The sequence below is a fragment of the Vulpes lagopus genome, chromosome 18 (genome assembly GCF_018345385.1).
Source record: "Vulpes lagopus strain Blue_001 chromosome 18, ASM1834538v1, whole genome shotgun sequence".
In the NCBI taxonomy this organism is placed as follows: domain Eukaryota; kingdom Metazoa; phylum Chordata; class Mammalia; order Carnivora; family Canidae; genus Vulpes; species Vulpes lagopus.
Window position 1 is genome coordinate 192,271 of NC_054841.1, and position 24,919 is coordinate 217,189.

The following is a 24,919-nucleotide window of genomic DNA, read 5'->3' on the forward strand; positions in this document are numbered from 1 at the left end:
GCGCAGGGGTGACGCGGGAGGAGGAGCTCGGGGCGCAGGGGTGACGCGGACGGAGGAGCTCAGGGCGCAGGGGTGACGCGGGCAGAGGAGCTCGGAGCCCGCAGGGGTGACGCGGGCTGAGGAGCTCGGGGCGCAGGGGTGACGCGGACGGAGGAGCTCGGGGCGCAGGGGTGTCGCGGGCGGAGGAGCTCGGGGCGCAGGGGTGACCCGGAGGGAGGAGCTCGGGGCGCAGGGGTGTCGCGGGCGGAGGAGCTCGGGGCGCAGTGGTGACGCGGGAGGAGGAGCTCGGGGCGCAGGGGTGACGCGGACGGAGGAGCTCGGGGCGCAGGGGTGTCGCGGGCGGAGGAGCTCGGGGCGCAGGGGTGACCCGGAGGGAGGAGCTCGGGGCGCAGGGGTGTCGCGGGCGGAGGAGCTCGGGGCGCAGGGGTGACGCGGGCGGAGGAGCTCGGGGCGCAGGGGTGACGCGGGAGGAGCAGCTCGGGGCGCAGGGGTGACGCGGGCGGAGGAGCTCGGGGGCGCAGGGGTGTCGCGGGCGGAGGAGCTCGGGGCGCAGGGGTGACGCGGAGGAGGAGCTCGGGGCGCAGGGGTGACGCGGGCGGAGGAGCTCGGGGCGCAGGGGTGACGCGGGCGGAGGAGCTCGGGGCGCAGGGGTGACGCGGGCGGAGGAGCTCGGGGCGCAGGGGTGACGCGGGCGGAGGAGCTCGGGGCGCAGGGGTGTCGCGGGCGGAGGAGCTCGGGGCGCAGGGGTGACCCAGAGGGAGGAGCTCGGGGCGCAGGGCTGACCCCCGCGCGCCGAGGGCTGGGGACCCCGCGCCCCGGGCCGCCCCGCGCGCCCCCAAGACCCGCGGCAGGTTTCCCCACGTGCCCAGGGCTCCTGAGTTCTTGGGCAGCGTCCCGGGGACTCGGGGTTAAAACGCGCGGCTGCCCCGTGCCCCTCCGCTCCGTGGGTGGGGCCGGCGGTTCTGAAGGCCCGACAGCCCCCCGGGGCGCCCCCTCCTCGCTGCAGCGCAGGGCGGCGGCCCGCTGGGGTCCCTCCTCCGCAGAGGTGCTCCGAGAAGCAAGGGCGCCCCCGGGGGGGAGGGGAGGGGGCGGCCCCGCGCCCCGCCCAGTGGCCCCGTGCCCCGCCCCGCGGCCCCGCGCCGCTATATCTGGGCGCCCGCCCTGCCCGCGGCCACCGCCGTCCTAGCCGCCCGCTCCGCCCGACCCGAGGTGCCCGCGCTCGTCCCGCCCAGGCCGCGCCCAGCTGGAATGCAGAGATCGCCGCCCGGCTACGGCGCACAGGACGACCCGCCCGCCCGCCGCGACTGTGCATGGGCCCCGGGACCCGCGGCCGCCGCTGAGCCGCGCGGCCTCCCCGCCGCCGCCGCCGCCGCTCCCGCCGCGCCCGCCTCGCCGCCCAGCCCGCCGCGCAGCCCGCCGCGCAGCCCCGACCCGGGACGCTATGGCCTCAGCCCGGCCGGCCGCGGGGAGCGCCCGGCGGCCGACGAGTCGCGCATCCGGCGGCCCATGAACGCCTTCATGGTGTGGGCCAAGGACGAGCGCAAGCGGCTGGCGCAGCAGAACCCGGACCTGCACAACGCGGTGCTCAGCAAGATGCTGGGTGAGGGGCGCGGGGCGCGCGGGGAGGAGGCACCGAGGGCGGGGGAGGGAGCACCGAGGGCAGGAAAGGGGGCACCGAGGGCAGGGAAGGGGGCACCGAGGGCAGGGAGGGAGCACCGAGGGCAGGGGAGGGAGCACCGAGGGCAGGGGAGGGAGCACCGAGGGCAGGAAAGGGGGCACCGAGGGCAGGGAAGGGGGAACCGAGGGCAGGGGAGGGAGCACCGAGGGCAGGGGAGGGAGCATCGAGGGCAGGGGAGGGAGCTTTGAGGGCAGGGGAGCAGGCACCAAGGGTGGGAAGGGAGCATTGAAGACAGGAAAGGGGGCACCAAGGGCAGGGGAGAGACGGGGCAGGTGAGGAAGGGACACCGAGGGCAGGGGAGGGAGCACCAAGGGCGGGGAGGGGTCACTGAGGGCAGGGGAGGGAGCATCAGGGCAGGGGAGCAGGCACCAAGGGTGGGGAGGGAGCACTGAGGGCAGGGGAGCGGCACCGAGGGCAGCGGGCGCCCAGCACCCAGGGCGCCCCCCGACGGCAGGCAGCCCGCTGAGCCCCGCGCCCACGGCCCGCAGGCAAGGCGTGGAAGGAGCTGACGCCGGCGGAGAAGCGGCCCTTCGTGGACGAGGCGGAGCGGCTCCGCGTGCAGCACCTGCGCGACCACCCCAACTACAAGTACCGGCCGCGCCGCAAGAAGCAGGCGCGCAAGGCCCGGCGGCTGGAGCCCGGCCTCCTGCTCCCGGGCCTGGCGCCCCCGCCGCCGCCGCCAGAGCCCTTCCCCGCGGCGCCGGGCCCGGCGCGAGCCTTCCGGGAGCTGCCCCCGCTGGGCGCCGAGCTCGACGGGCTGGGGCTGCCGACGCCCGAGCGCTCGCCGCTGGACGGCCTGGAGCCCGGCGAGGCCGCCTTCTTCCCCGCGCCCGAGGACTGCGCGCTGCGAGCCTTCCGGGCGCCCTACGGCCCGGCCGAGCTGCCCCGGGACCCCGGCGCCGCCTACGGTGCGCCCCTGGCCGAGGCGCTCAGGACCGGCCTGTACTACGGCCCCGGCCCGGGCCCCTTCCCCGGGCCGCTGTCGCCGCCCCCCGAGGCGCCCCCAGCCGACGGCGACACGCTGGGGCCCGTGGCCGACCTGTGGGCCGACGTGGACCTCACCGAGTTCGACCAGTACCTCAACTGCAGCCGGACCCGGCCCGACGGCGCGGGGCTCCCGTACCACGTGGCGCTGGCCAAGCTGGGCCCGCGGGCCATGTCCTGCCCCGAGGAGAGCAGCCTGATCGCCGCGCTGTCCGACGCCAGCAGCGCCGTCTACTACAGCGCCTGCATCTCGGGCTAGGCCCCGGCCTCGGACCTGCCGGCCGCCCGCCGCCCCTCCGGGTCAAAGCGCCCCGTTCTCTTCCTGCAGTGTATTTTCTAGAACCGGGCTGTATTTTTTACTTTGCCTTTTTTATATGCATAATACAACATATTTAATTTTTGATTAAACTTTGAAATTTCTTCTTCCAAGGGGTGCCGGTGACCGAGAGCACCGATGTCCAAGGCTGTTTGAGTATGAAGAGCAGCAGTGTTTGCTTTAAAGGAGGAGCAGGAGCTGGGTCGCCCCCGGGGCCAGGCGAGGCCACAATAAAGTGACTCGCTCTTTCCTCTGAACACCCGAGTCTGTGGTCGTTGGGGGAAGGGGGAGCGGTACACCCCAGGACCCTGGCCGCGCCCTCCCCCCCCAGAGCGTCCTGGGAGACTGACCCCCAGCTCGGGCCCCAGGGCACCCGCTTCTCCGTCCTTCCGGGATTCTCCCCCAGACAGAGCTGCTCCCTGCCCCCCCAGCTTCCATTCCCCGCCTGTCCCAGCCCCCACTTTAACTGGAGCCTAGCAGAGGTCAGCACACCCCCACACCCCAACTCATCCTCGTCTCCTCTTAAAAACCTCTCCCAAATAAATACATTCGCACATGACTAAAACCTTCCCCGAGCTCAGGCCTACACGCCTCCCCAAAGGAGGTTGGCAGGGTAACCCCTGTAAGGGACACGGCACCGTGGAACCCCGTTATTGGTGAACCAGAGTCCACAGAACGAGCGCCGCACGACACAGCCCCGCTGCTCCTCATGGTGACCCGAGCCGAGCCGGGAGGCCCAGGGTCCCCTCCCCAAGCCGCTTCCTGGCGCCCTTCCCGGTTGCCCTCCTCCCGCCCGCCTGGGCCCCGGGTCGGGTGCTCCCTCGCTGGGGACACACAGAAAAGCCCCAGCTCGGCCTCCCGCGTGTCCGCGAGCTCGCACACGCTTCTGCGTGAGGCCGCGCGGCTCCAGGGCTGCAGGGTAGCTGCATGCTCTGTGTGCACACACGGGGTGGCACCGCCACTGCACGTGAGCACCCACGAGGGCTGGACGGCGTGTGTCCGTGGGTGAGTCTGGGAGCCCACACACGGGGCCACTGCCTGGGGCCCATGAATAGGCCGGGGGCCATTTTTGTGGGTAACCTGCCTCCCAGAGGCAGGGACGTCGCCCCAGTATTAACCTGCATGAGTGCCACGCCTCAGCTGGCAGCGGTGCCCGCAACCCTACCCTCCGCATGAGCTGCAAGGTCCAGAAAACTCAAAAACAGACATAAAAGAACAGAGACAAGCTGGAGAAGGCAGGAGACAGACTCCCAAGTGGAGAGACCCCAGGGCAGGGGGGGGGGGGGCAGAGACCTCCCACATCCCAGTATCCAGCATGATCCGTGGCAGGGACACAGGGAAAAGGCCGATCCAGCCCAGATCCAGCCCAGTCACAGCTGTCGGGGTTCTGGGGGGGGGGGTTCGGGCGCTGCCCTGGGGCTCTGAGGCTGGTTCTGGGCTCCTCGCAGAGAAGTGCCCAGGACCGTCCCTACTGGGCTCTGGCTCTGCCCTGGGCCTGCCCCCTGGTGGGGGAGGGACGACCTGAGCTCTGGGCCTGGAGCCTCTGCCCCAGCTGTGGGCCCCCCCTCCCCTGCCCTGTGACCAGCCTCACGGAGGACCTCCCTGGCTGGGTGGGTGGAGCCACTGTCCATTGTTCTACCTGCAGCCGGGGCCCCGACACACCCGCGGACGCAGGAGAGAGGTGCCAGCCCGAAGCCAGGGCCAGCTGTGTCCCTCCAGCTTCCTGGCACGGCTGCAGCACTATTCTCCCACCCTGCGTTCCCAAGTCTTCACCCCACCCCATCCCGTCCAGAGGGTGCACCCTCCCGGGCACCTTGGGGTCAGCAGGTCGGGGGCCGGCGGGTGCTGCCGCGGTAGGGAGAGGACAGAGCTCGAGGCCCGCAAGCCCCCCCCGCCCCGCACAGGGCCAGTGGGGGCCAGTGGGGGGCAGCCCCCACCGCTGGGGGCTGGGGGAGACCAGGAGCCGGGTGGGAACAGGAGAGGGCCTCCCACGGAGAGCAGCTGTTTCCAATAGCAGCTCCTCGGTGCGGTGGGCCGGTGCGGGGGGCGGGGGGGGGCAGGTCCCCCCAGGACCCTCTGCCCCGCCAGGGAGCACTCCGAGGGGCCTGGCCACAGCCCCAGCCCTGTCCAGCCCGGGCCAGGCGTCCCACGGCTCCCCTCCTGGCCCCACCCACCTGCCTCCTGGAGGTTCAGTAAAGGGAAGTCCCCACCCCCGGCTCCCGCTGAGTCAGGCGGCCTCGCTCCTGGCGGGAAGTCCTAGTGGCCCTGCCCCGCGCGGGCTCCCACGCCCTGCACCCAGCCCGGCCGCGGCATCCAGCCCTCCTCAACAGGCAGCCGGGGGCAGGGGGGGTGGCGCAGCAGGCGGGATGAGCCCTGTCCCTCGTGGACATGCTCCCCCAGACGCCCTTGGGGACGCCCACAGCCAGGCCGGCGCTGGGAGGGGCGCAGTGTCCCTCCCCACTCGGGCCCACATCGTTCGAAACCTACACTGGAGTTTGGCGGCCGCAGCCGTGGTTTCAGTCCACGGGGAGGACGGTGCAGGCCGTGCAGCCCGCACGCCCCTCAGCCCAGGGTCCCTCCGCTCCCCACGCGGGGCAGTGGCTCCCGGGCCCCAGAAACATCATCAACCTTCCCTCTCCGTGGATTGGCCTGTTCTGGACGCTTTGCGTGAGCGACCTCATGCAATCAGTGGACCCTGAGTGTGGCTTTGTTCACCGAGTGTGGCGATGTCGCGTCCTCCCTCCCGCTGTGGGGCTCACGGCCGGCTGTGACGAGACCACCCCAACCGCGGGCACTCAGACTGTGAATGCTGCTGCCGGGAACATGCGTGTACAAAGGTTTCGTGTGCACATGCATTTCACTAACATCACCCAGGCTTGTGTCCCTAATGACCGGGCCTGAGCAAGCAGGTCAGGCACGGAGAGCCAAAGGGGCGCAGATCTGCCCTCCCCACGGCGGCGGGGCCGTGGGTGAGCCAGGACCTGGTGCAGTGCAGGCTGGGCCCCGGCCCGAGGGAGGGGGGGGTGTCTCCTTGTCGTGTGTTTCAGGCCGCGAGTCCGCGGGGCTCCCTCCCCACCTGTAGCCTCGCCTGGGGGCCAGGCGGGCGGCAGTGGCTTGGCACGCTGGGGGCTCCCCGCCCTGCGCACGGCTCCCGCAACCCTCTGTGAGACCGGCGACCAGGCCCTGTGGCCACGACCCCATCCGCAGCCCCACGTCCCCGCCCCGTATCCCACGCTCCTGCCAGCCTGCAGCGCCGAGAAAACAGGAAGGGGTGCGCGGCGGCGGCGCTGGGAGGAAATGCAGGAAGTGGCCGCCGGGTGCGGCGCTTATCTTGGGCCGCAGCCGGGGACCCCTGGCCTCACGCCCCGCACAGCCGGGAGGGGACGCGGGGAGCGACCTGAGGACAGCGCCTGTTCCCCTGGCCGGGAGTCCCGGCCACCTCACCCCTTGCTGCGCGGGCCACAAGCGGGCTGTGGCCGGGGGTGAGGAGACCATGTCCCGCCTCGGCCAAGCCGGGCTGAGCACCCCCAGATGGGAGCCCCGTGGCCTCATGACCTCGGGGCTGTGGGCTCAAGCCCCACGGGGGGCGCGGAGAGGATTCACAACGGCGGGGCCCACAGCCCAGTGCTGACCCAGCGGCCAGCGGCCAACCCCAGGCTGGCCCACCTCCCCCCCAGGTCTTGACCTTCCCGTTTCCCCCAAAACAAGGACTCACTTCCCCCAGCAAGTGTGGAATCCCTGCTGGCTCCTCAGGAGGAAGGCCGGGAAGGTGGGGGTTCATGGGGCTGGGGGATGATGCTTGTTGTTTGCTTCTGTGTTTACAGAGCTGGGTCTTTTCCTCGGGAGGGGACAGGATGGGGACGGTCCCTGGAGCCCCCAGGGTCCTCAGGCCCCTGGCAGGGACAATGGGCCGCGGCACCTGGCACCCCCCACCCCCGCGTCTTTGCTTCCTGGAGTGGGGGGCCCGTGTGTTCCCACGGGGAGCACAGATGGGCGGGCAGCCCCTGGCACACCTGCAGCCGGGACCGCGCTCGGGCTCACAGGCGAGGGCCAGGTGCCAGCGAGGCCGCGCAGCCTTCAGGTCTGGCCGCAGGTGCTTCCTCCCGGCCTGCCCGTGGCCCCAGGCCCCCCCGCGCCCAGCGCCAGGTGCAGGGCCTGGCTACCTCACATCCTGTCCCACAGCCGTGGCCCCTGGATGCGGGAGCCGGACCCTGTCTGCGCAGGCCCCGGGCAGGGCACACGCTCCCGCTTCCCAGCGCCCCTCGCCCAGCCAGGCTGCCCACGGGACCCGCAGTCCCCGCCCCCTCCCCAGCCTGCGCAGAGGCAGAGGTAGGAAGTGGGGTGGGGTGGGGGAGGGGAGCGGGTGTGGGCGCGAGAACACACAAGTGGCAACGTCAGATTGACTTTCTGGTTTTCAAATCCAGAGACCAGCTTGCCAGTCGCCCGTGTTCCAGATGTTCTTTCAAAGGCTCCCAGTCTGGGGAGGCTGTGGGACACGGGCTGCCCTTCAAAGTAGGCATGGCCCCCCTCCTTTTGGAGCTGCACACGGGGGGTCTGGCTCCCTGGCTTCGGGAAGTTGCACAACCCTGGCCGTGCCCTGCGGCCTCGTCTGCCACCCTGGCACAGCCCCTCCCCCTAGGACCGTCCCCCCCCCCCCCCGGAAGCAGCTGAGAAGGCACGTGGATGGGACAGGACGGCGCGGGGTGTGGGCCACGCATGTGCCCCGGAACCCACGTCTGTCTGAGGAAGAGCCGGGCTCAGGCCGCCTGCCCCAGACCTCAGCTAGGAGGGGCCTCGCGGGTGGGGGGCCAGGGACTCACGGGACAGGACAACTGCTCTGGCCCTGTTCGGGGGTCCCGCCGCGCCTGTTGGTGCTGGTCAGGTCCAGCCGGCGTCACTGAGCAGCGGGTGCCGCTGGACAAGCCACCAAGGGGGTCCTGGTGCTCAACAGCAGGCCGGACGTCTTGGGGTCCGAGTGGGGCAGCCCGGGCTTCCCCTCTGGTCCTGTCTCGCCGGGTCACTGTGGCCGTCCCCGTCCTGGACCAGCGGACCTCGTCCCGGAAGCCAGCAGCCCAACTTGCCACCATCCTGTGCGAGGAAGATGCGGCAGCGGCTGGAGGGGGCCGCAGGAGGAAAGACAGGTCCACCTGCCCGCCCGGGGCCGGCAGTGGGGTCTCGCTCAGAACAGAGCCTTGGCCGACGCGCCGAGGACCTGGAGGTGCAGGGACACGGACTTGGCGGCCGTTAGCGTGGGGCAAAGTCCCGCAGGAGGAGTGGCCACGTGCAGGAGGCAGGCGCGGAGCCGCGAGGCCGCCAGCCCTGGAGCCAGGCTCAGCCCCAGGTCGCAGTGCCGCTGGGCTTCTGCGCCCCAGGACCGAGGGGGACGAGGAGTCTGTGCTGAGCCACAGTGAGGATTCGCTACCGCGGGCCTCGCAGCCGGCCGGGCGCTGTGCGACGGGGGCCGCGGCAGACCCCGTGGGGGACCCGGGTGCCAGGCCCCAGGCGGACGCGGTGCTGCGGGCGGGTGCCCCCCAGGCCCTGCCCTGAGCCCGTCCAGTTGCCCTGGGGGTCGACTCCGGGAGGGCCGCCCGCCAGGGAGAGCTGGGCCAGGTGGGGCTGAGCCTGTGGGACGGCGGTGGGCCCCCAGGCCTCGCCCTGCTCCCACCGCCCCCGCCCCCAGGCTGGGGGGCCGCCCACCTCCCTCCCCCAGGGCAGCCCAACTGCTCTCAGCAGGGAAGGGGCACCGTGGGTGGCAGCAGCCCCGACAGCCCGGAAGTTGCCTCGGACGCCCCCAGGGCTCTGGGGCCGGGCAGATCTACGTGCAAGGAGCCCTGGGGAGACGGGCAGGGGCGGCTGTCATGCAGACCCCGTCCCTGTCCCCGCCTGCACCCAGAGCCCTGGACGCTTACTGACCCTCGGCCCCGACCCGGCGGCCCCACACCTGACGCTCCACCCAACTGAGGCCAGAGCCTGAGGCCGGCGCCCTGCTGGGCCCCTCCAAGCACCCAGGCCGGACCCCAGAGCTTCGTGTCCAGCCCTCCTCCTTCGCCTCGCCCCACCCATGGCCCTGGGCCCCACCGACCATCTCCCGCGAGGCCAGTGGACCTCTCACGACCCGACTCGAGCGTCGCTGCTCAGCTCAGACCCTCCGCAGGCTGCCCTTCCGCGGCCGTGACCCCGTAGCCCGCAGCCCACTGCACACCGTGGCACGCCCACGGAGCACGAGCAGCACGAGCCCGGCCGGGGGTCCAACCCCTGAGTAAGCATCGCCCTCGTCCCCACGTCAGGCCCCCGGGGCAGCTGCCCCGCGTGGCCTGGGGCTCCTGCTGGGCATGCAGCAGGTGGCTGCCGCGTCCCGAGGTCCGGGAAGCTTGGGTGGCTGTGCTGTGCGCAGGTCACGGGGCACGGGGTGCCGTGGGCTTCCTGGCTGAGGTTGGGGCAGGATCTGTACCTCCTGTGCCGGGCTCAGCACACGCACGGCGGGCAGCTGGCTCAGGGCAGCTCCTCCACCCCTCACCTCGGGCGGTGCCGACGGCCCTACCGTGAGGGCCGCTCCGCACCGAGGCCGGGCCTGGCCCATCCACCTGTCCGGGGACTGTGAGCGCTGTGGAGTCCTCGGGCGTCCGGGTGCCTGACCTGCCGACTGCCCCACCCGCCCCGGGCTGACTGGGGAGGCGTCCTGGACACTCGGGCCCACGCAGCTGTGGGCCAGGGAGCCCGGGGTCAGCCCCTCACCCCGCCAAGAGCCCAGGACGGCGGATCCCTGAGCACCCCTCCCAGGGCCGCAGGAAACGGCCTGGCCTCGCGAGCAGCCGGGCCAGCGACTGGCTTCCCTTCAGGCCCGTTTCCTTTATCCGGTTGTTTTGCTCTGGATTCACAAAGCTCGGCCTTCCCCTCCATGTCCACCCTTCCCCCATTCCAGAGTCAGCAGGCCGGGACCGGACATTTCAGGGCGCTAGAGCACCCCCGGCCTGGAGCTGCCCCGGAGCAGGGGAGGTCCGTCCAGCGACCCGGGTCGCCCCCTGCTGCCCACGGCGGGGAGCGCAGCGCCCGACCCTCGCCCGGGCGTGGGGGACCGGGCAGGTGTGGGGGACTGGGCGTGGGGGACCCGGCAGGTGTGGGCGACCCGGCGCCGGCCCCACGGCCTGCGGGCCAAGGGAAGACCACCAGACGGCAGCAGCAGCAGTTTATTGAGTCCTGGCTTGGCGCCTGGAGCATCGCCCGCAGGCCCAGGGCCCCCCAGGAGCGTGGGCCACAGGGAGGGGCCGGGACCCAGCGGCAGGCCAGCCCGAGGGAGAGGCCGGTTCCGGGCCCCGCGGGCTCCTGTGGGCGTGCAGGACGCTAGGTGCCCTCCGTGGCCGCCCGCAGCGCGAACAGCTTCTCCCAGCAGGTGGCGATGGCATCCAGGGCGCGCAGCACGAGCCTCCGGCTGCCGCGCCGCCGCCGGGGAGGGCGACTCTTGGGCCACCGGCTCCGCTGTCAGGACGGGGGCGGGGCGGTCAGCGAGCGCCTGGGGTCCCCACCCCCGCGTCCCTCCGAGTTCCCGGGGGCAGGGGGCCCGTGGGTGGGGAGGGACCCGGGCCGGCCCCGCGCACCTGGCGCAGCGCCCAGCAGTGGCGCCGCATGACCGCGTCTGTGCGCAGGGCCACGGTCCACGCTGCTCTCTCCAGCGCCCCGCGGCGGCGCCCGGCCACCACCCTGCGCAGGGTCCGACCCAGGGACGCGATGGACAGTAGGATTCCGCGCTCCTGGGGAAGGAAGGGAGGACGCTGGGAGGGCCCTGTGGGAGGCCCCGGGGGCGCCAGAGGCAAGGGGAGGGCGGCCCGTACCTTCTGGGCACTGCAGGAAGCTCCCACCCGACCCCTCCAGCCAGAGGCCGCAGCTCCAGTCAGGTTTTTCTGAATGAAATGCAGGGGTCGGGAGCCCGGCCCTGTCCACGCGGCCCCTGGCCCTCCCTGCCTCACGGCGGCCTGCAGGTCCTCCGAGATGACCGCTCGGTAGTGGCGGAGCACGTTAGGGACGCTGCAGGCGCGGAGCCCTGCCTGGCCGGGCGCCATCCCCAGCAGAGCCAGCAGGAGCGCCCAGAGTGCAGGCCTGGGAGTCACCTGGAAGGGACGCTGGGTCAGGGCGGGGTGCCCAGGCCTGGGGGGGGCCCCCACTGCAGCCCCCACGACAGCCCCCAGGAGTCTCCCAGCAGGTGCACAGCGGAGAGGTCGCGGGCCATCGTGACCGAGGCACGGGCTAGCAGGACACGTCCTTGCTGTCTCAGGTTTGGGGCAGGATGGATGGGGGCGTGAAGGCCACACAGCTCTATGCAGACGCGGGGTGAATGGTGGGGGGCTGGGAGGCAGGGCCGGGAGGGGGGCGCCAGGGGCAGAGCTGACCTTGGCCTAGGGGTGCAGCCCGCATCCCGCCCCCAACAGGGCCAAGCTCTCCTCCGGAGCGGCCCCCGCCCCCCAGAACGGGGGCAGAAGTGCTCTGGTTCCAGCAGGACCGCTCCCCCAGGCTCTTCCAGCTCGGGCAGGGCACCCCAGCACCTCCCACCCAGCAGGACAGGGCTGAGGGCTCCGCGCAAGGCCACACCCCCCCTGGGAGGGGAAGGCTTGGGGGAACCCCCAGGGGCAGCGGAGGGGGGCAGCTGTGCCACACCAGACACGCCTTCTCCAGCCTCCCCCCCAAGAGCCCGGCTTGGGGAGAGGCCCACAGGTCGGAGAGCGAGCAGCTAGTTCCCCACCCCGGGCCACACACCACCCCAGGCCCCCGGGCTGGAGTCAAACAGCAACGGGAAAATTAATCATGTGAAGCCAGCGAGACGCAGGACTCGACTCCGCTTCCCAGCCCTGGGAGGGGGGCCCGCCGGGCCGCACCCCAAGCAGCACAGAGGCCTGGGGTGCAGCGCTGGCAGGTTCGCTGTGGCCCCTCGAGCTCGCCCCCAGGCATGCCCAGAGGGGCAGGGGTCGCAGCCGGGCAGCAGCCGTGGGCATGGGGAGGTCACGCGGCCGGAGAGAGCAGGGCAGCCCTGGCACGAGGGGCCTGACCCGGAGGCCCAGCAGCCCCCTCCCGCCCCCACCGGCCCCCCACTGCCGGGAACCGGCACCCAGGGCCCAGCCAGCCGGACTGAGGTGGCGGGAACCCGGGGGGACTTCCCGGCAGGGCACGGAGGGCCAAGCCACCTCCCCTGGACCACGCTCCCCAACCCTCTGGCCACGTGGGCCCCCTCCCCAGTGGCCGCTCACCATGGGCCTGTCACGGCGAGGCCCTCCCTCAGCCCCGCCAGGGGGCCTGGCACATAACCGTGGGTCGCGGGTCCGTGGGCAGGGGGCGGCTGAGGCCTCAGGACAGGCTGCAGCAGGGAGCGCTGGCGGCGGGCAGAGGAGGCTTTTGAAGTTGGCTCCTCTGGGGAAGGAGGGAGGGAGCAGGAGGGAGGCCCCAGGATCCCGGCCCTACCCCCTCCCTCTCCCCACCTCCTATCCAATTGCTTCTTCAATCAATCTGACCCTGGAGCCGCTGCGGGCTCCCTGCCCAGCCAGGGTCGTGCTCAAGCCGCAGCCCCAGGACGGTCTGCTGCGCTACTGAAGAGGCGGGTGGCCGGGGCGCCTGCCCCTCTGCAGGTGCTGCCCTCTGGGAGCCCGGGGGGGGGGGGGGGGGGAGCCTGCCCCTGACCCTCGAGTCCGGGCCAGGGGCTGGGGGTCGTCCCAGGCTGAGGGGGTCCTCTGCTGGGGGAGCCCTGGGCGCCCGAGAGCGGGGGCTGCCACGCCCGTGCCTGGCTGTGCCCGGTGCCCCCCCAGAGCACCTCAGAGCAGCCTCCAGAAGCCAGCCCACCTGGACCCACAACCGAAGACCTGCCGGCTGACGAAAAGCCGAGCAAGCACCTCAGCGGAAACCATCCCCACGTGAAGGAGAGGACATTCACACATGATGATCCCGATGTTCCAGAACTTTCCAAGGGCTCTCCAGAGGCCGCGCCTGACCACGAGATCGGAGGAGCGGCCGGGAGAAGCCAGGTCCAACCCAGGGGACCCTGGTGGCTTCCAGCGGGAAGGCTGCCAGCACCCCTGGGATTGTACAGAACGGCTGGCTGCCAAGCCCCTAAAGCCTCCGGGACCCGTTCTGTGTAGCAGGCAGGGTCCCTCCCTCCTCCTCCAAGAGATCGGAGGAAACTCCGAGGTCCCCGCCAAGACCCCGCAGAGACCCCCCCCCCCCCCCCCCCCCCCCCCCCGTGAGCCGCCCTGCACCGCTCCATGGGCCTGGCCCACCTCAGGATGCGAGGCGGAGGAAGCATGTCCGGATCCAGCCTGAGTGGGATCCGGGCCACAGGGTGGCGTGGGGCCTGCTCCGGGCACCCAGCGTCCTCCTGGCCCCCAGAACCAGAGGTGGGCCCAGCGGAGCCGCATCTCAGGTGCTGGCGTTGAGGCAAGTGCCGCCCAACCTGGGCTGCCTGGGAGGGCGGAGCCGGCTGGAGGCCCCGTCACGGGTGTCACGGGGCATCAAGAGGTGCCAGGCCCCCCGGAATCTCCCGGTGCGTGCACGTGCGGGGACAGCTGCCAGCTGCCCTCTCTCCACACGTAACAATCAGCACCTCTTCCCCCTGGCCCCGGCCTCCGGACAACCTGGGACTTCTGGCCAGACGCCTGAGCCGTGGCCGACACACCCCTCCTCGGGGACCCTGGCGGCTTCCAGCGGGACACACGGGACCCACAGCTGAGAAGGCCTCTGTCCTCACACACCAGCCGCGGGACTCCACTCAGACTCCAGGTTATGCCTTTTCCAGTCCAGACATGAGGGCGGTTACAAGCGCTTTAGGACAAAACTGGTAACTTAGGAAAAATAAATTCACTAGCAAATGTGAGAAAATCTCTTCTTGGTAACACTTCCCTCAACGCGCACCCGAAGGGCCTCCTGGTGACCCCCTAGCGACACAGTTTGGGAGGCACTGCGGGAAGCTGAACCTGCCGTCTGCGCTCTCACTCGGGAACGCCAGCGACCCTGGGGGGCAGACTGTGAGGCGCCCCCCACCCAGGGGGATAAGGCCGTCGTCGCCAGGAGAGCGGGTCCGGCTGTTCCCAGAACGTGCCCGCCCCCGCCCCCGCGCCCACCCCGAGCCAGGGAGGCACACGGCCTCCCTGGGAGGCAGACAGCATATGGCTGTCTGCGAGAGGCCCTCTGAAAACAAGAACCCCAATGAGCCCCTACAAGGCCGGAGGGCCGAGTGGGGGGGGCGGCATGGGGGGGACTGGCGCAGAGAAAACCAGGTCACCAATCTGGACGCACTATCTAGAAAAAGTTTAATCAAAGAGCAGGATGGACAGCTCAGAGCCCCTCCCAGCCTCTCCTTGCTACCCCACGCTCCTCCACGTGCTGCCCCGAGGCCCGCGCCCAACGGGGACCGATGATCAGAAGGTGTTCTTGATGTGGGCTGCCACCAGCACAAGGATCTCCCCGATCTTCCTCTGCCAGTTGGCGATGTCCTTGGACACAGCGCACCACAGCTCCCCGTGGCGGGGCTCGGCGTTCTCGCAGCGCCTCCTCACCTCCTCGCGCTGCTCCTGCGCAGGGACCAGCGGGCGCTCGAGTCAGGGCTCCTCCCAGGGGGCCCCACGTGCTGGCCGCCGCACCAGGCTCCCCCGAAAGCTACCTCCGGGCTCGCATGGAGTTGGGACAGAACCCACGGGGCACAAGGTCAGTCCTCAGCCCACCCTTTTACTCTTGGGATCCCATGCCCCAGGCACCAACTTCTCAAGAAATACTAAGACACCCCTTAAAATCACCCAAACGTCTACGTTTCAGGCTACCAGGCTGTAGGGAGAAAGAGCTGTGGAAGCAGAGACTGTCGGTGGCGGGGGGGGGGACGGGACTGCTGTGCACGCCCCCCCGCCCCGGTGTGGGGGCAGTGGACCCCCGGTCGCCGAGCAGCACCTCACCTCCGTGCCATGCTGCAGCTCAAACTTGTAGAAGAACGCCCAGGCGTCCCCCAGGTCCGAGTCGATCTTCACCGTGCGGTGGAACCACTCTCTGGCCTTGGTGATCTTCCGCTCGCTCCAGAACAGCCTGTGCGGAAGCGCAAGCGCAGACTGAGTGGTCACGTCCGACGGTGCCCGAGGGCTGCTGCGGGGCCAGCACGAGTGACCTGGGCGCCGCCTGCCCGGGCCTGAGTGCACAGCGAGCCCAGCCCTGGCTGTGGCCAGCACGGGGCTTGGCTCTGGCCACACGGATCTCCTGTCCCTGGTGAGCCCCTGGGGCCCCCCGGGAGAGCCGAGGGCGGGCCTGGCTGCCTGGGCGTCCCTCCAGATCACCGGCTTGCAACGGTCCATCAGAGCTCAAACAGCCGTTTCTTAAAAAATCCTCAGAGACCAAGAACTTCAAACTCCTTTAAGTCCGTGTATTTCCCTCTGGGGAAAATACCAGACTAGGAGAGTAAACCTGACAAAAAGTCAAATTACGACTCTGACCCGGGAAGGTGACGTCTCGACCCGCTCCTCAGTAGGTACCTTCGGGATCGTTCTGCTCTCACCCCACCGCCAGCCCCAGGCCCGCGCGGCCTCCAGCGGGAACCCAGCCGACACTCAGGGGCTGGGCCTTGGGTCAGTACCGGGAACGTGGACCAGAGCAGACACGTGGACCAGAGCAGACAGACACGCCCGAAACCAGGCGGTGCTGGGAGCCACGGGTGAGGCTGGCCAGGAACCAAAGGACCCACGAGGGCCCTCGGACAGCCTGGGGCTCTGGGTGCTTCCAGCCAGCTCCACCAGCCCCGGGGCCACAGGCACCGAAGCCAACCCCACACCATGAACCTGCCGTTCAGGGCAGCTGCTGGCGCTGGCCTCGGTTACGGGACGAGTGACTTCGTGCCCTGATAGCTTGATTGTTTTTTAAGCCTTGTGGTATTCTTAATTGCTTGGTGTTAGATAAACTATGACTTAAAGAGCACAAACCCCGATAGCAGGTACACAGAACACCAACCTGGGAACAGCAAGGAGTGACTTATTGACTTAGCAAAGCCTTTTACGAGGTTTTATGGCCGCCCTATCGGAGTGTTACACATAACAGTCGTTCTGGGAGGCGGAAGCACAGGGCAGGAGGCAGGCAGCCCCAGACGGGCCCAGGCTGGGCCTCAGGAGCCGGTGCCCTCAGCCCTGTGGCACCTGAGCCCACTGCAGGGGACGGCCCGGCTCCTGCCCAGGCAGCGACAGCACAATGGGAGCTCCCGGGCTGCACGGGCCGCCCCCCGCCCCCCCAGGTGAGGCCCGTGCAGTCCCAGGAGCCCAGCTGAGGTTCTTCCTGAGGACCCTCCACCTCCCAGGCCAGTCACCTCCCACCCTGCCCTCAGGCCCTCCACGCACGGCCACGACGTCACTCCATCTTCCCAAGACCCTACGCTTCCTCCCATGCCCCGCACACCACATGCCTCCCCAGGGAGCACCTGAGCCAGCACCCGGCACGCGAGCTGCTGCTGGGAGGCCACCGGCTGACCTCCTCTTGCCCTTGGGACCATGCACCCTCAAGGAAAGATGGTCTCCGGCACATCCACATCCACACCCCCATGCACGCCGACTGGGCCTGACCGATGGGCCCTGGATCGCCCCTGAGGTCACCACGGTGAAGATGTCTGCTTTCTCACCCTCACACAAGAAAAACACCTTGCTTATAGCCCTTTGAGCCAAAGGACTTTGCTCACTCAATTCTGTGTGGACCAATGTCAGCAAGTTTGCCTCCTACGGCCACGGACACGTGGAGGTATAAACTGAAAGTGCCACAGACAAGAGAGCAGCCCCATCAGGAGCCCAGGACGGAGGGAAGGCAGGCTGGGCCCAGAGCAAGCTGCGTCTGTGGTTCCAGGCAGCCCAGGCCAGCGGGGCAGCATGTGTCTGCGTGGCCTCTGCGTGGAGGTGTGCCCACTTTGGGTCAAAGCAGAAGTGCTTTGTCACGGAGCTCTGGTGGCCAAGGACCCTAAGGGGTTCTATTAGGCGCCCCAAAGGTCAGCAATCCCAGAGGAACCCCCCACTCACTTGGCCACAGCTAGGAGGACGTGGGGGTCATGCTCACACTTCTTCAGGGCATCGACGCTCTTGGTCTTCCTCTGGGGCCTCGCCTCAAGAAAGATGGCTTCAGACCACAGGACACCTGCAATTCAGACACAACACCACAGCTCACACCCACCTCTGCTCTCAGAAACAGCCCAACCACGTGCAGGCTACCTCGAGAGGGGCTGGCCGACCCTGGGTGCCCGCAGCCCGCGGCCACGACCTCCATGTGTCTGCCCCACAGCAGCCCTGACGGCACAGGCCAGACAACTTTCCAGTGGTGACTGGGTTGCAAGAACCCCAAACCTACGAGATTCATTCCCACCAATGCTGTAATTCCACACGCAAGGATTTATTACAACAAAACAATCAGAAACGCCAGTAAAGATTCAAACTGGCCGACAGGTGAGCGGCATACTTCTAGCACATCCACGGGTACGTTCTATGAAGCCACTAAAAAATATACATTCCTAAAGATTTGATGATGATGGAAAATTCTCACAAAACTTTCAGTTATAAGGGCATCTGGGTGGCTCAGGTGGTGAAGCATTTGTCCTCGGCTCAGGTCGTGATCTGGGGATTCTGGGATCAATCCCGGGTCAGGCTCCCTGCTCAGCGGAGACCCTGCTTCTCCCTCTGCCTCCAACCCTCCCCACACTCCTGTTATCGGTCTCAAATAAATAATAAGTAACATCTTAAACAGAATAACCCTTTCAGCTTTAAAACAAGGCACAACACTCAACACATAGTAGCACTTCAGTTGTGTGCAGTGACAGGCTGTAATAATACAAGTGAGCTAAAACTAACAGTTTCTCAGGAGTGGGCTTACACAAGACTTTTTTTGGGGGGGGGGTCAAGATTTTATTCATTCATTCATTCATTCATTTATTTATTGTAATTTTTAAAAAGATTTCATTTATTTATTCATGAGAGACACAGGCAGAGGAAGAAGCAGGCTCCATGCAGGGAGCCTGACAGGGCTGGGGCTCAATGCCCAGTCTCCAGGATCACACCCTGGGCGGAAGGCGGCGCTAAACCGCTGGGCCACCGGGGCTGCCCTAGATTTTATTTTTGAGTAATCTCCACACCCAGCATAGGGCTCTAATTCACAACCCAGAGATGACGAGTCAGACGCTCCACCCGCTGAGCCTGCTGGGTGACCTATAGGTGATGTTTAATATCTTTTGTTTATTAAACTCCAAATATGTTCGTTCTGCACATATGTTTAAACTAGATTTGATTGATTGATTTTATTTATTCCTGAGAGACGCAGAGAGAGAGGCAGAGACACAGGCAGAGGCAGAAGCAGCCTCCCTGTGGGGAGCCCGACGCAGGACTCGATCCCGGGACCCCAGGGCCACGGACTGAGCCCAAGGCAGACATTCAACTGCTGAGCCCCCCGGGCGTCCCTACACTCGTGTTTAGACGTAAGGTAAGATACCAGAAGTTAAGCTGCAGAAGAAAAAGTAACGGGGGCACACCAGAGCACAAAGTCAAACTCCTCACGCCAGGAGTAGAGACGCAGTGCAAATGCCTGAGACCAAGTGCAGCTGAAGCTCTGACAGACAAAGCACGTTACCGGCATGTGTGATTCCTGAGACCCTCTCCCTCAGGAAATGCCACTGCCTGCCGGGTGTGGGGAGGCAGGAAGCCACTTACCGGAGTTGGGGCACTCCTGCAGCGCCTTGGCCATGAGCGTGTTGGCGATGTTCTTCAGCCCTGCACGGTACTCCAGTCGCACAGACTCCAACCTGAGGAAGGGCCCACGGGGCAGGTCCAGCACCCACGCACAGAAGCCCCGGGACAAGCCTAGCTACGTTCCCGGAATTCCTGGGAAGCCACCGCGGCTGGAGCTCCCTGCTCTGCCAAGCAGAGCTCATCCACCAGAGAAGCAAGGCACTGGAGCCCGCCCACCGAGAGGACCAGAGGCAGCTGCCACCACAGCTGAGGCCTGGGACCCCGGTATCACATGGGTGCGAGTAAATACAGGTAGGACAAGGACAGGCTGGCATAGGCTGGCACGCTAGTGCTGCTGGGACAGTGAACGACATCCGCAGCGTCCCGGACCTGCCCATGCTCCCGGGTCTCCTTTGGCAACCACCACGCTGAGCCCTGACACCATGAGCCCTCCGCGGCACAGCCCTGCAAGCTCTCTGCTACGGACAGGAGGCCAGCCTCACCTGACAACCTCCTGCTCATCCCTTAAAGCCTCATCTAAAAGCCACCCCTTCTGGGGAGCCCTTTCTTGGCTGCACCCATACTCGACCCCCCCGGTGTTAGCTCCCGGCTCCCCGGTCACCTTCTACCAGAGCACAAATTAAACTGTGTGCAACTAACTACGGGCCCACGAGTGTCCAGGACGAACCCTCCCAAGGCAACTGTGCTTCCTCCCTTGCCATGGAGCCTGGGCTGGAAATGCTGCTGCACGAATGGCCCCACGTGCGCAACAGCGGGAAGACAGCCCACTGGAGGGGTGAGCAGGGTCTGCCAGGACTCACCACAGGCCGGGGTTCTTTGGGTTCTTCAGGCGAGACTTTTCCAGAATGGCCCGAGCTCGGGTCAGCTGCCCAACCTTCTCCTCCAGCCGAGAAAGCAAAAGCCACAGAGGGGTGGAGTGGGGACATTTCTTCAACTGCAAGCAACAGAGACAAGTAAGAGAGGGCTCGGCTGGTGTTGGAGGAGCTGTGACGGCTGTGGCCAGCCCCTCAGGCCGGGGGAGTCAGGGATGCTCGTGTCCACAGAGTCCTACCCGTGAGCATGGGGTGGGGGTTTATGTGTGTGGCAATGCAGTGAACAAGTGCACACAGGGTGCGTGTGTTCTCACTACCTGGCTGTGCTACGTGTGCATGCACGTGGGGTGCGTACACAGCGGCCCTGTTATGTGTCCTGTAACCCAGGCCTCACTGAGTGCAGTGCACACAGCTCTGCAGACGGCAGGGCGCAGGCCTAAGCGAGGGGACCACTACCAGCTGGGGCCTAAGCAAGTCACTGCCCACCAGGCTTCTCATTCCTGCCCAGGAACCAGCTGAGCTCACCCCCTGGTTGTAGGCTTCCCGAGCCCTCTCCATCAGCTCCTCCTGCTCCTCAATCTGTCCCTTCATCATCCACAGCTTAGGGAAGTCCTCGTAGTGCCTCAGTGCCTCCTCGCACAGCTCCTGGGCAGCTGCGATGTTCCCCAGCACCCACTCCAGCTTCACAGACTTCATGAACACCTGCGAGGCAGACACGCCGTCCAACAGCCCCAAGCCCCCCTGCACCCCCGGAGATGTCCCGATGGCCGGACTGCCTCTAGCACTGGCCCCAGCCAGATGGCACCTTCGCGATACGGGTTTCACACCACAGCTCCCTGGACAGGTCACTTGCCCCACTGGGTAAGTTCCTGCCCACACAGGAACTTCTGTAGGGTGTTTCACATCCTTTGGCATCCTTTTGGCAGGGGGTCTAAATGCAGAAACACATCTCAAAGCCAAGGATGAACCAACAGCCATAGAGTACTAGGGCCTTTTTTTTTTTTTTTAATTTATTTATGATAGGCACACAGTGAGAGAGAGAGGCAGAGACACAGGCAGAGGGAGAAGCAGGCTCCATGCACTGGGAGCCCGACGTGGGATTCGATCCCGGGTCTCCAGGATCGCGCCCTGGGCCAAAGGCAGGCGCTAAACCGCTGCGCCACCCAGGGATCCCCGAGTACTGGGGCCTTAGTGGCACCTCACGCTTCCCGGACCCCACAGGCCCCGGGGCAGCCTGCTCACCCGGGCAGTGGGCGCACTGCTCCGCGCCTTGGCCAGCAGCCTGCGGGCTCGCTCATACTCGTTGTTCTCGGACTCCAGCTTCACAGCAGCCAGCCAAATCTCCTCACTGTTGGGGTTGGCCTGGAGGGAGAGTGCAGCCGTGTCCGGGTGGGATCAGAGCACAGTGGCCAGCACTAGGTTACACTTAATCAAAAGCAGCCAGCCTGGGTGCGGGGCCGGGGCCTCGCTCTACTGCAGGACAGTCTAATCTAATAAGCACGTTCAGGGCTAACGAACAAAGCTGGGTCCAGCCCAAGAATGCTGACCTACCTGAAAACAAGCCAGCTCATTTTGTGGGCACCCAGGCAACAACACTGGCAGTGGCAGAGCCACCTTCTCCGTGGCCCACCCTAAGCCCTCGTGGCCTCTCAAAGCTGAAACAGCTCACTCACGTCCTACCTGTATGGATCGGCCACACCCAACCCTCTCCCACACCTGCTGACAAGGAACTGGCCATCTCAGTGCGTCCATGGGAGTAGGAAAGAAGGATGCCCAGGGCACTGCTGACAGTGCGGAGGGCTCCCACACGGGCTAGCACTGGGCCACCTACAACCCAGAATCCAGCAGACACAGGGGTAGTACCGTCACAGCCTCCTGAAAGCACAGCTGCCCGCTGGCACACTTGCCTGGCCCCATCACAGACCTGATAAGCAGCCCCAGAGTGACAGGCACCTGAAGGGTGGTGTTGGGGACAAGCTGCCGTGTCCAGGGAGACGGCAGGAGAATCTGTGACTCAGATGGGAGCAGTGTCCACAACATGTGGCTGTCCTCCAGCAGACAGCAGAAAGCAAAAGGCCAGGTGTAGGCCAACCCCCTCTCACAGCCTTTACTCAAGGGCCAACCTTGTCACGCTAGTCAGGGCTGCAACAACACACTGACAGTTGCGCTGCACTCAACACTTCATAAAAACATGCTGTGAGCGCCGAATGACACATGGAAGTGTTGAATCGCTATGGCCGTACCTTCCTGAAACTGATGGAACACCGCACGCTGACTCTACTGCAAGCTCCTAGCACCCCCACTGCCCAGCTCATGACAGCAGCCGTAACGAGCCTGGCTACGCGCAGCTGTCTGAATGGAACGCCTCCATCTGAATGGAGCCAGATGCCCAGTGGCTCCAGGGGGCCCCGCAGGGACTGGACAACTGAATTTTCACATAGGAAAGAGGCTGTCACTGTGCTCTTATGTGGGGAAACGGTGGTCTTTGGCAACTGCTCCATGCAGCTGGGGAAGGTCACCTGCTGGCCCTGTGTTCTGTGTTCTGGAAAATCTGGGCTATTGTTATACCAAGGGGCCACGACCAAGGGGTAGGTCCACTTCCTGGCCACTGTCCTGCCTGTGGGCCCTCTCAGGACCCCGGCTGCCTGCAGAGCACCCTAAGTTTGGTGCATCCTGACCACACACACCTCCTCCCTTGGGTCGGCTCCCGTCAGTGAGCAGGGGGAGGCCTTGAGGGCACACGCACCCTGAAGCCCTCAGTCCTCAACAGACACGGAGGTTGGGTTCCAGTGCACACGCCCCCTGCAGCGCAGATGACCCCTCAACCCACCTGGAAGGCCAGAGCCAGGATGCTCCTTGCTGCAGGCACATCCCCTGCCAGCCACTTGGACTTGGCGCCCATAAGCCACAGCACCTCCGCTTTGGGGCAATGGGCCACAGCCCTCTGCAGGAGCGCTTCCAGGGACTCCCTGGAAGAGAGGGGGCCACGGTCACCACCGGAGCACACAGGGTGCTCACAGCCTCAGCGTGGGTGCTGAAAAGACAGTTACTGCTCCAAAGTTCGGCGCTATCAATGATTTACCAGATTTTACAATGGGGAGACTGTGGGGAAATCTTTTCTCTTCATAAAGGTTCTAAAATCAACTACTGAAGAGGGTGCTACAAAGCAAGGCATTGTTACATGGCTAAGCCCAATGGAGGGACTTCTCAGGGGCCCTTTTATGGCTTTGTGTCCTGAGCGGAATGATAACTTCACGGTCTGGGTGACAGGAGAGCTCTTTTCATCTGTAACCACCGATCCGCCGATAAAGATTACGACCTAGAATCTATTCTTTGGTATCCAAAGAAAAAGTCTTACTGGAAAAAAGCTACTTTGGTCACTACGGAGCAAGAGTGCCGCCAGTGTGGGTGCTGGGTGTGAGGCCCCCACGCCTCCCGTGGCCACCGTCGCTCTGCGGCACCACCTGACACAAATGACCTCTCTGGGCCTCGGCAGCAAGACGAAGAACTCACTCTGTATGCAGCCCGAGAGAGAGCACATCCTGCTTCCCAGGCAACACCAGAACCAGGACCCCAGATCCCGAGTGCCCCACCTCCTCTCACCATTCCATTCCATGAGTCAGCCGGATGGGAAGGGTGCCAGAGACAGGGAGGGGAACTGCCCCGAGCCCAGGGACCAAGGGCAGCAGTGGCAGCAAGGCACATCCACAAACCACACCTGGCAGGGGAGGCCCTGCTCCAGACACGGACTGTCACAGGTGAACTTGTACAGGGTGGGCCAGCACAGTCCTCTCAAAGCATCCCCAAATGAGTTAATTCCGAAACCCCAAATGAGATGGTGGGAGTGGGGATGAGACAGGAGCTCTGAGCAACACACATGGACAGACACCCTGACCAGACAGATTCGACAATGCCGGGCAAGGAAAGAACTAGGGCCCCAGTGCTCCTAGCAGAAGCCCTGTCCCCCACACCCCACCCAGCACAGGGAAGAGCAGCAGAGGGCCTGGGCAGAGAGCACGCACAGCAACATGAGAGACGCTGCCCCGGGGAGACACCCCCTGAACACCAGAAATTGCAACACCTAATTTAATCAGCAGTTACAGCCAATAAGGCAGATCCAAAAGGTTTTTTCAATTAAAGAATACAATTAGAGAAAACTGTCAAGGACCTCCTCAGAGCACAAAACTAGCCCAAACCCAAAGTCAGCACAGCTTAAATGAAAACCATGCCTGCCTGGGCCCAGACGCCACACCGCCCACACTGCTAAAGCCACCGCTGGCAAGACACAGGGCTGCAGGCCCCTGCTTTGCCCCAGGCACCCTGTGGGCCACCAGGCGTCCGCCAGCTCAGCTGCAGGCACTTCTGCAGAGACACTGCGTCTCAGTCTCAACTCTGAAGCACTGCTGGCCCTATCACAGAAGGAGCCATACAGAGCTCACAGCCTCAAGTGTCGGAGAAGCCTCTGCCCCTCGTCGCAGACGACTGGATCCCAGTTCAGGCCCTCACCCACCTGTGGGGACATGAGGTTTAAATTCAGCTCTACCCAACCTGGCGGCAGAGGATCAACGAGCACACGGGGGTGGAGAGCGCCCACACCTGGGGACCAAGCACATACCTGGTGCCGTGGTTCTTCTCGAAGTAGGCAGCTCGCAGCCACACACTCTTCTTGCTGGGGAACACTTGCAGGGCGTAGGCATAGATAGCTCGCGCACACTCCAGGGCATTGTGGGCCACACACTAGAGCAGAGAGACAAGCGTGAGAGCGGGCGGCCAGCACAGGCATCAGAGCGGGAGGCGTGATGGCATCTGCTCAAAATCACACAACAGGACAACCCAATGAGAAACACATCCAGGACAGGGAAACCCCAGGAGGACGGGGATGTGACACACACAGGGCCTGGCATGGGGCTGTCTGCCGCCCCCGACAAACAGGAGTGGGTACAGAGGAGCGGCAGCCACACACACGGTTCCTCTTTAAGAATTAGGTGTGGTGCATATTTTCCATCATAAGATATACCACAGGTGAATTCAAAGAAGACCAAGAAAGTACCCACCCACTTGAGTGAGTGTGGATGAGTGTGGGCTCCGGTGTGCAGGACAGAGCAGCTCTGGAGTCACACAGCAGACTGCGAATGCACTGCATGCACTCAGTCACACACCTCAAGGAGGTGGAAAGGCAACTTTTAGGATATGTGTTGTTTTTTATTTTTTAAGATTTTATTTATTTGAGAGAGAGAGCGAGCACATAGGAGTACAGCAGGGGGAGGGGTAGAGGGAGAGGGAGAGCAGGCTCCCCACTGAGCAGGAAGTCCGACGCAGGACTCGATCCCAGGACCCTGAGATCATGACCTGAGCGAAAGGCAGACACCTCACCGACTGAGCCACCCAGGCGCTCCTGGATATGTGTATT

The 24,919-nt window shown here is 66.0% G+C and overlaps 3 protein-coding genes across 6 annotated transcripts in view; 1 reads left to right on the forward strand and 2 right to left on the reverse strand.

The window, feature by feature from the left end:
* Positions 1-629: 629 nt before the first annotated feature.
* On the forward strand, positions 630-3,235 carry SOX18 (SRY-box transcription factor 18). Its single transcript, XM_041732157.1, has 2 exons — positions 630-1,600; positions 2,167-3,235. The coding sequence occupies exons 1-2, from the start codon at positions 1,249-1,251 to the stop codon at positions 2,919-2,921; spliced, it is 1,107 nt and encodes a 368-aa protein (XP_041588091.1). The 5' UTR covers positions 630-1,248; the 3' UTR covers positions 2,922-3,235.
* A 3,781-nt stretch (positions 3,236-7,016) lies between these two features.
* Positions 7,017-12,939, reverse strand: C18H20orf204 (chromosome 18 C20orf204 homolog). Of its 4 annotated transcripts, none has more exons than XR_005984418.1 (4): positions 12,215-12,939; positions 10,574-11,083; positions 9,430-10,454; positions 7,017-8,066 (listed from the first exon to the last, which is right to left on the reverse strand). XR_005984418.1 is itself a non-coding variant. In XM_041732901.1 (4 exons), the coding sequence occupies exons 1-4, from the start codon at positions 12,215-12,217 to the stop codon at positions 10,320-10,322; spliced, it is 567 nt and encodes a 188-aa protein (XP_041588835.1). In that variant the 5' UTR covers positions 12,218-12,939; the 3' UTR covers positions 7,017-10,319. The 4 variants fall into 4 exon arrangements, 3 of the variants coding, with proteins under 3 accessions (XP_041588835.1, XP_041588833.1, XP_041588834.1); XM_041732901.1 differs by having other exon boundaries at positions 7,017-10,454; positions 10,574-10,726; positions 10,808-11,083; XM_041732899.1 differs by having other exon boundaries at positions 7,017-10,454.
* A 1,307-nt stretch (positions 12,940-14,246) lies between these two features.
* The window catches only part of PRPF6 (pre-mRNA processing factor 6), a 41,638-nt gene continuing 30,965 nt past the window's right edge, over positions 14,247-24,919 (reverse strand). Inside the window, exons 13-21 of the mRNA XM_041732898.1 lie at positions 24,125-24,246; positions 22,340-22,478; positions 20,752-20,871; positions 20,035-20,211; positions 19,498-19,631; positions 18,659-18,750; positions 16,985-17,099; positions 14,900-15,026; positions 14,247-14,524 (exon numbers count right to left, since the gene is read on the reverse strand). Coding sequence (XP_041588832.1) covers positions 14,372-14,524; positions 14,900-15,026; positions 16,985-17,099; positions 18,659-18,750; positions 19,498-19,631; positions 20,035-20,211; positions 20,752-20,871; positions 22,340-22,478; positions 24,125-24,246 — 1,179 coding nt within the window. The 3' untranslated portion in view covers positions 14,247-14,371. The remainder of the gene's footprint in view (positions 14,525-14,899; positions 15,027-16,984; positions 17,100-18,658; positions 18,751-19,497; positions 19,632-20,034; positions 20,212-20,751; positions 20,872-22,339; positions 22,479-24,124; positions 24,247-24,919) is intronic.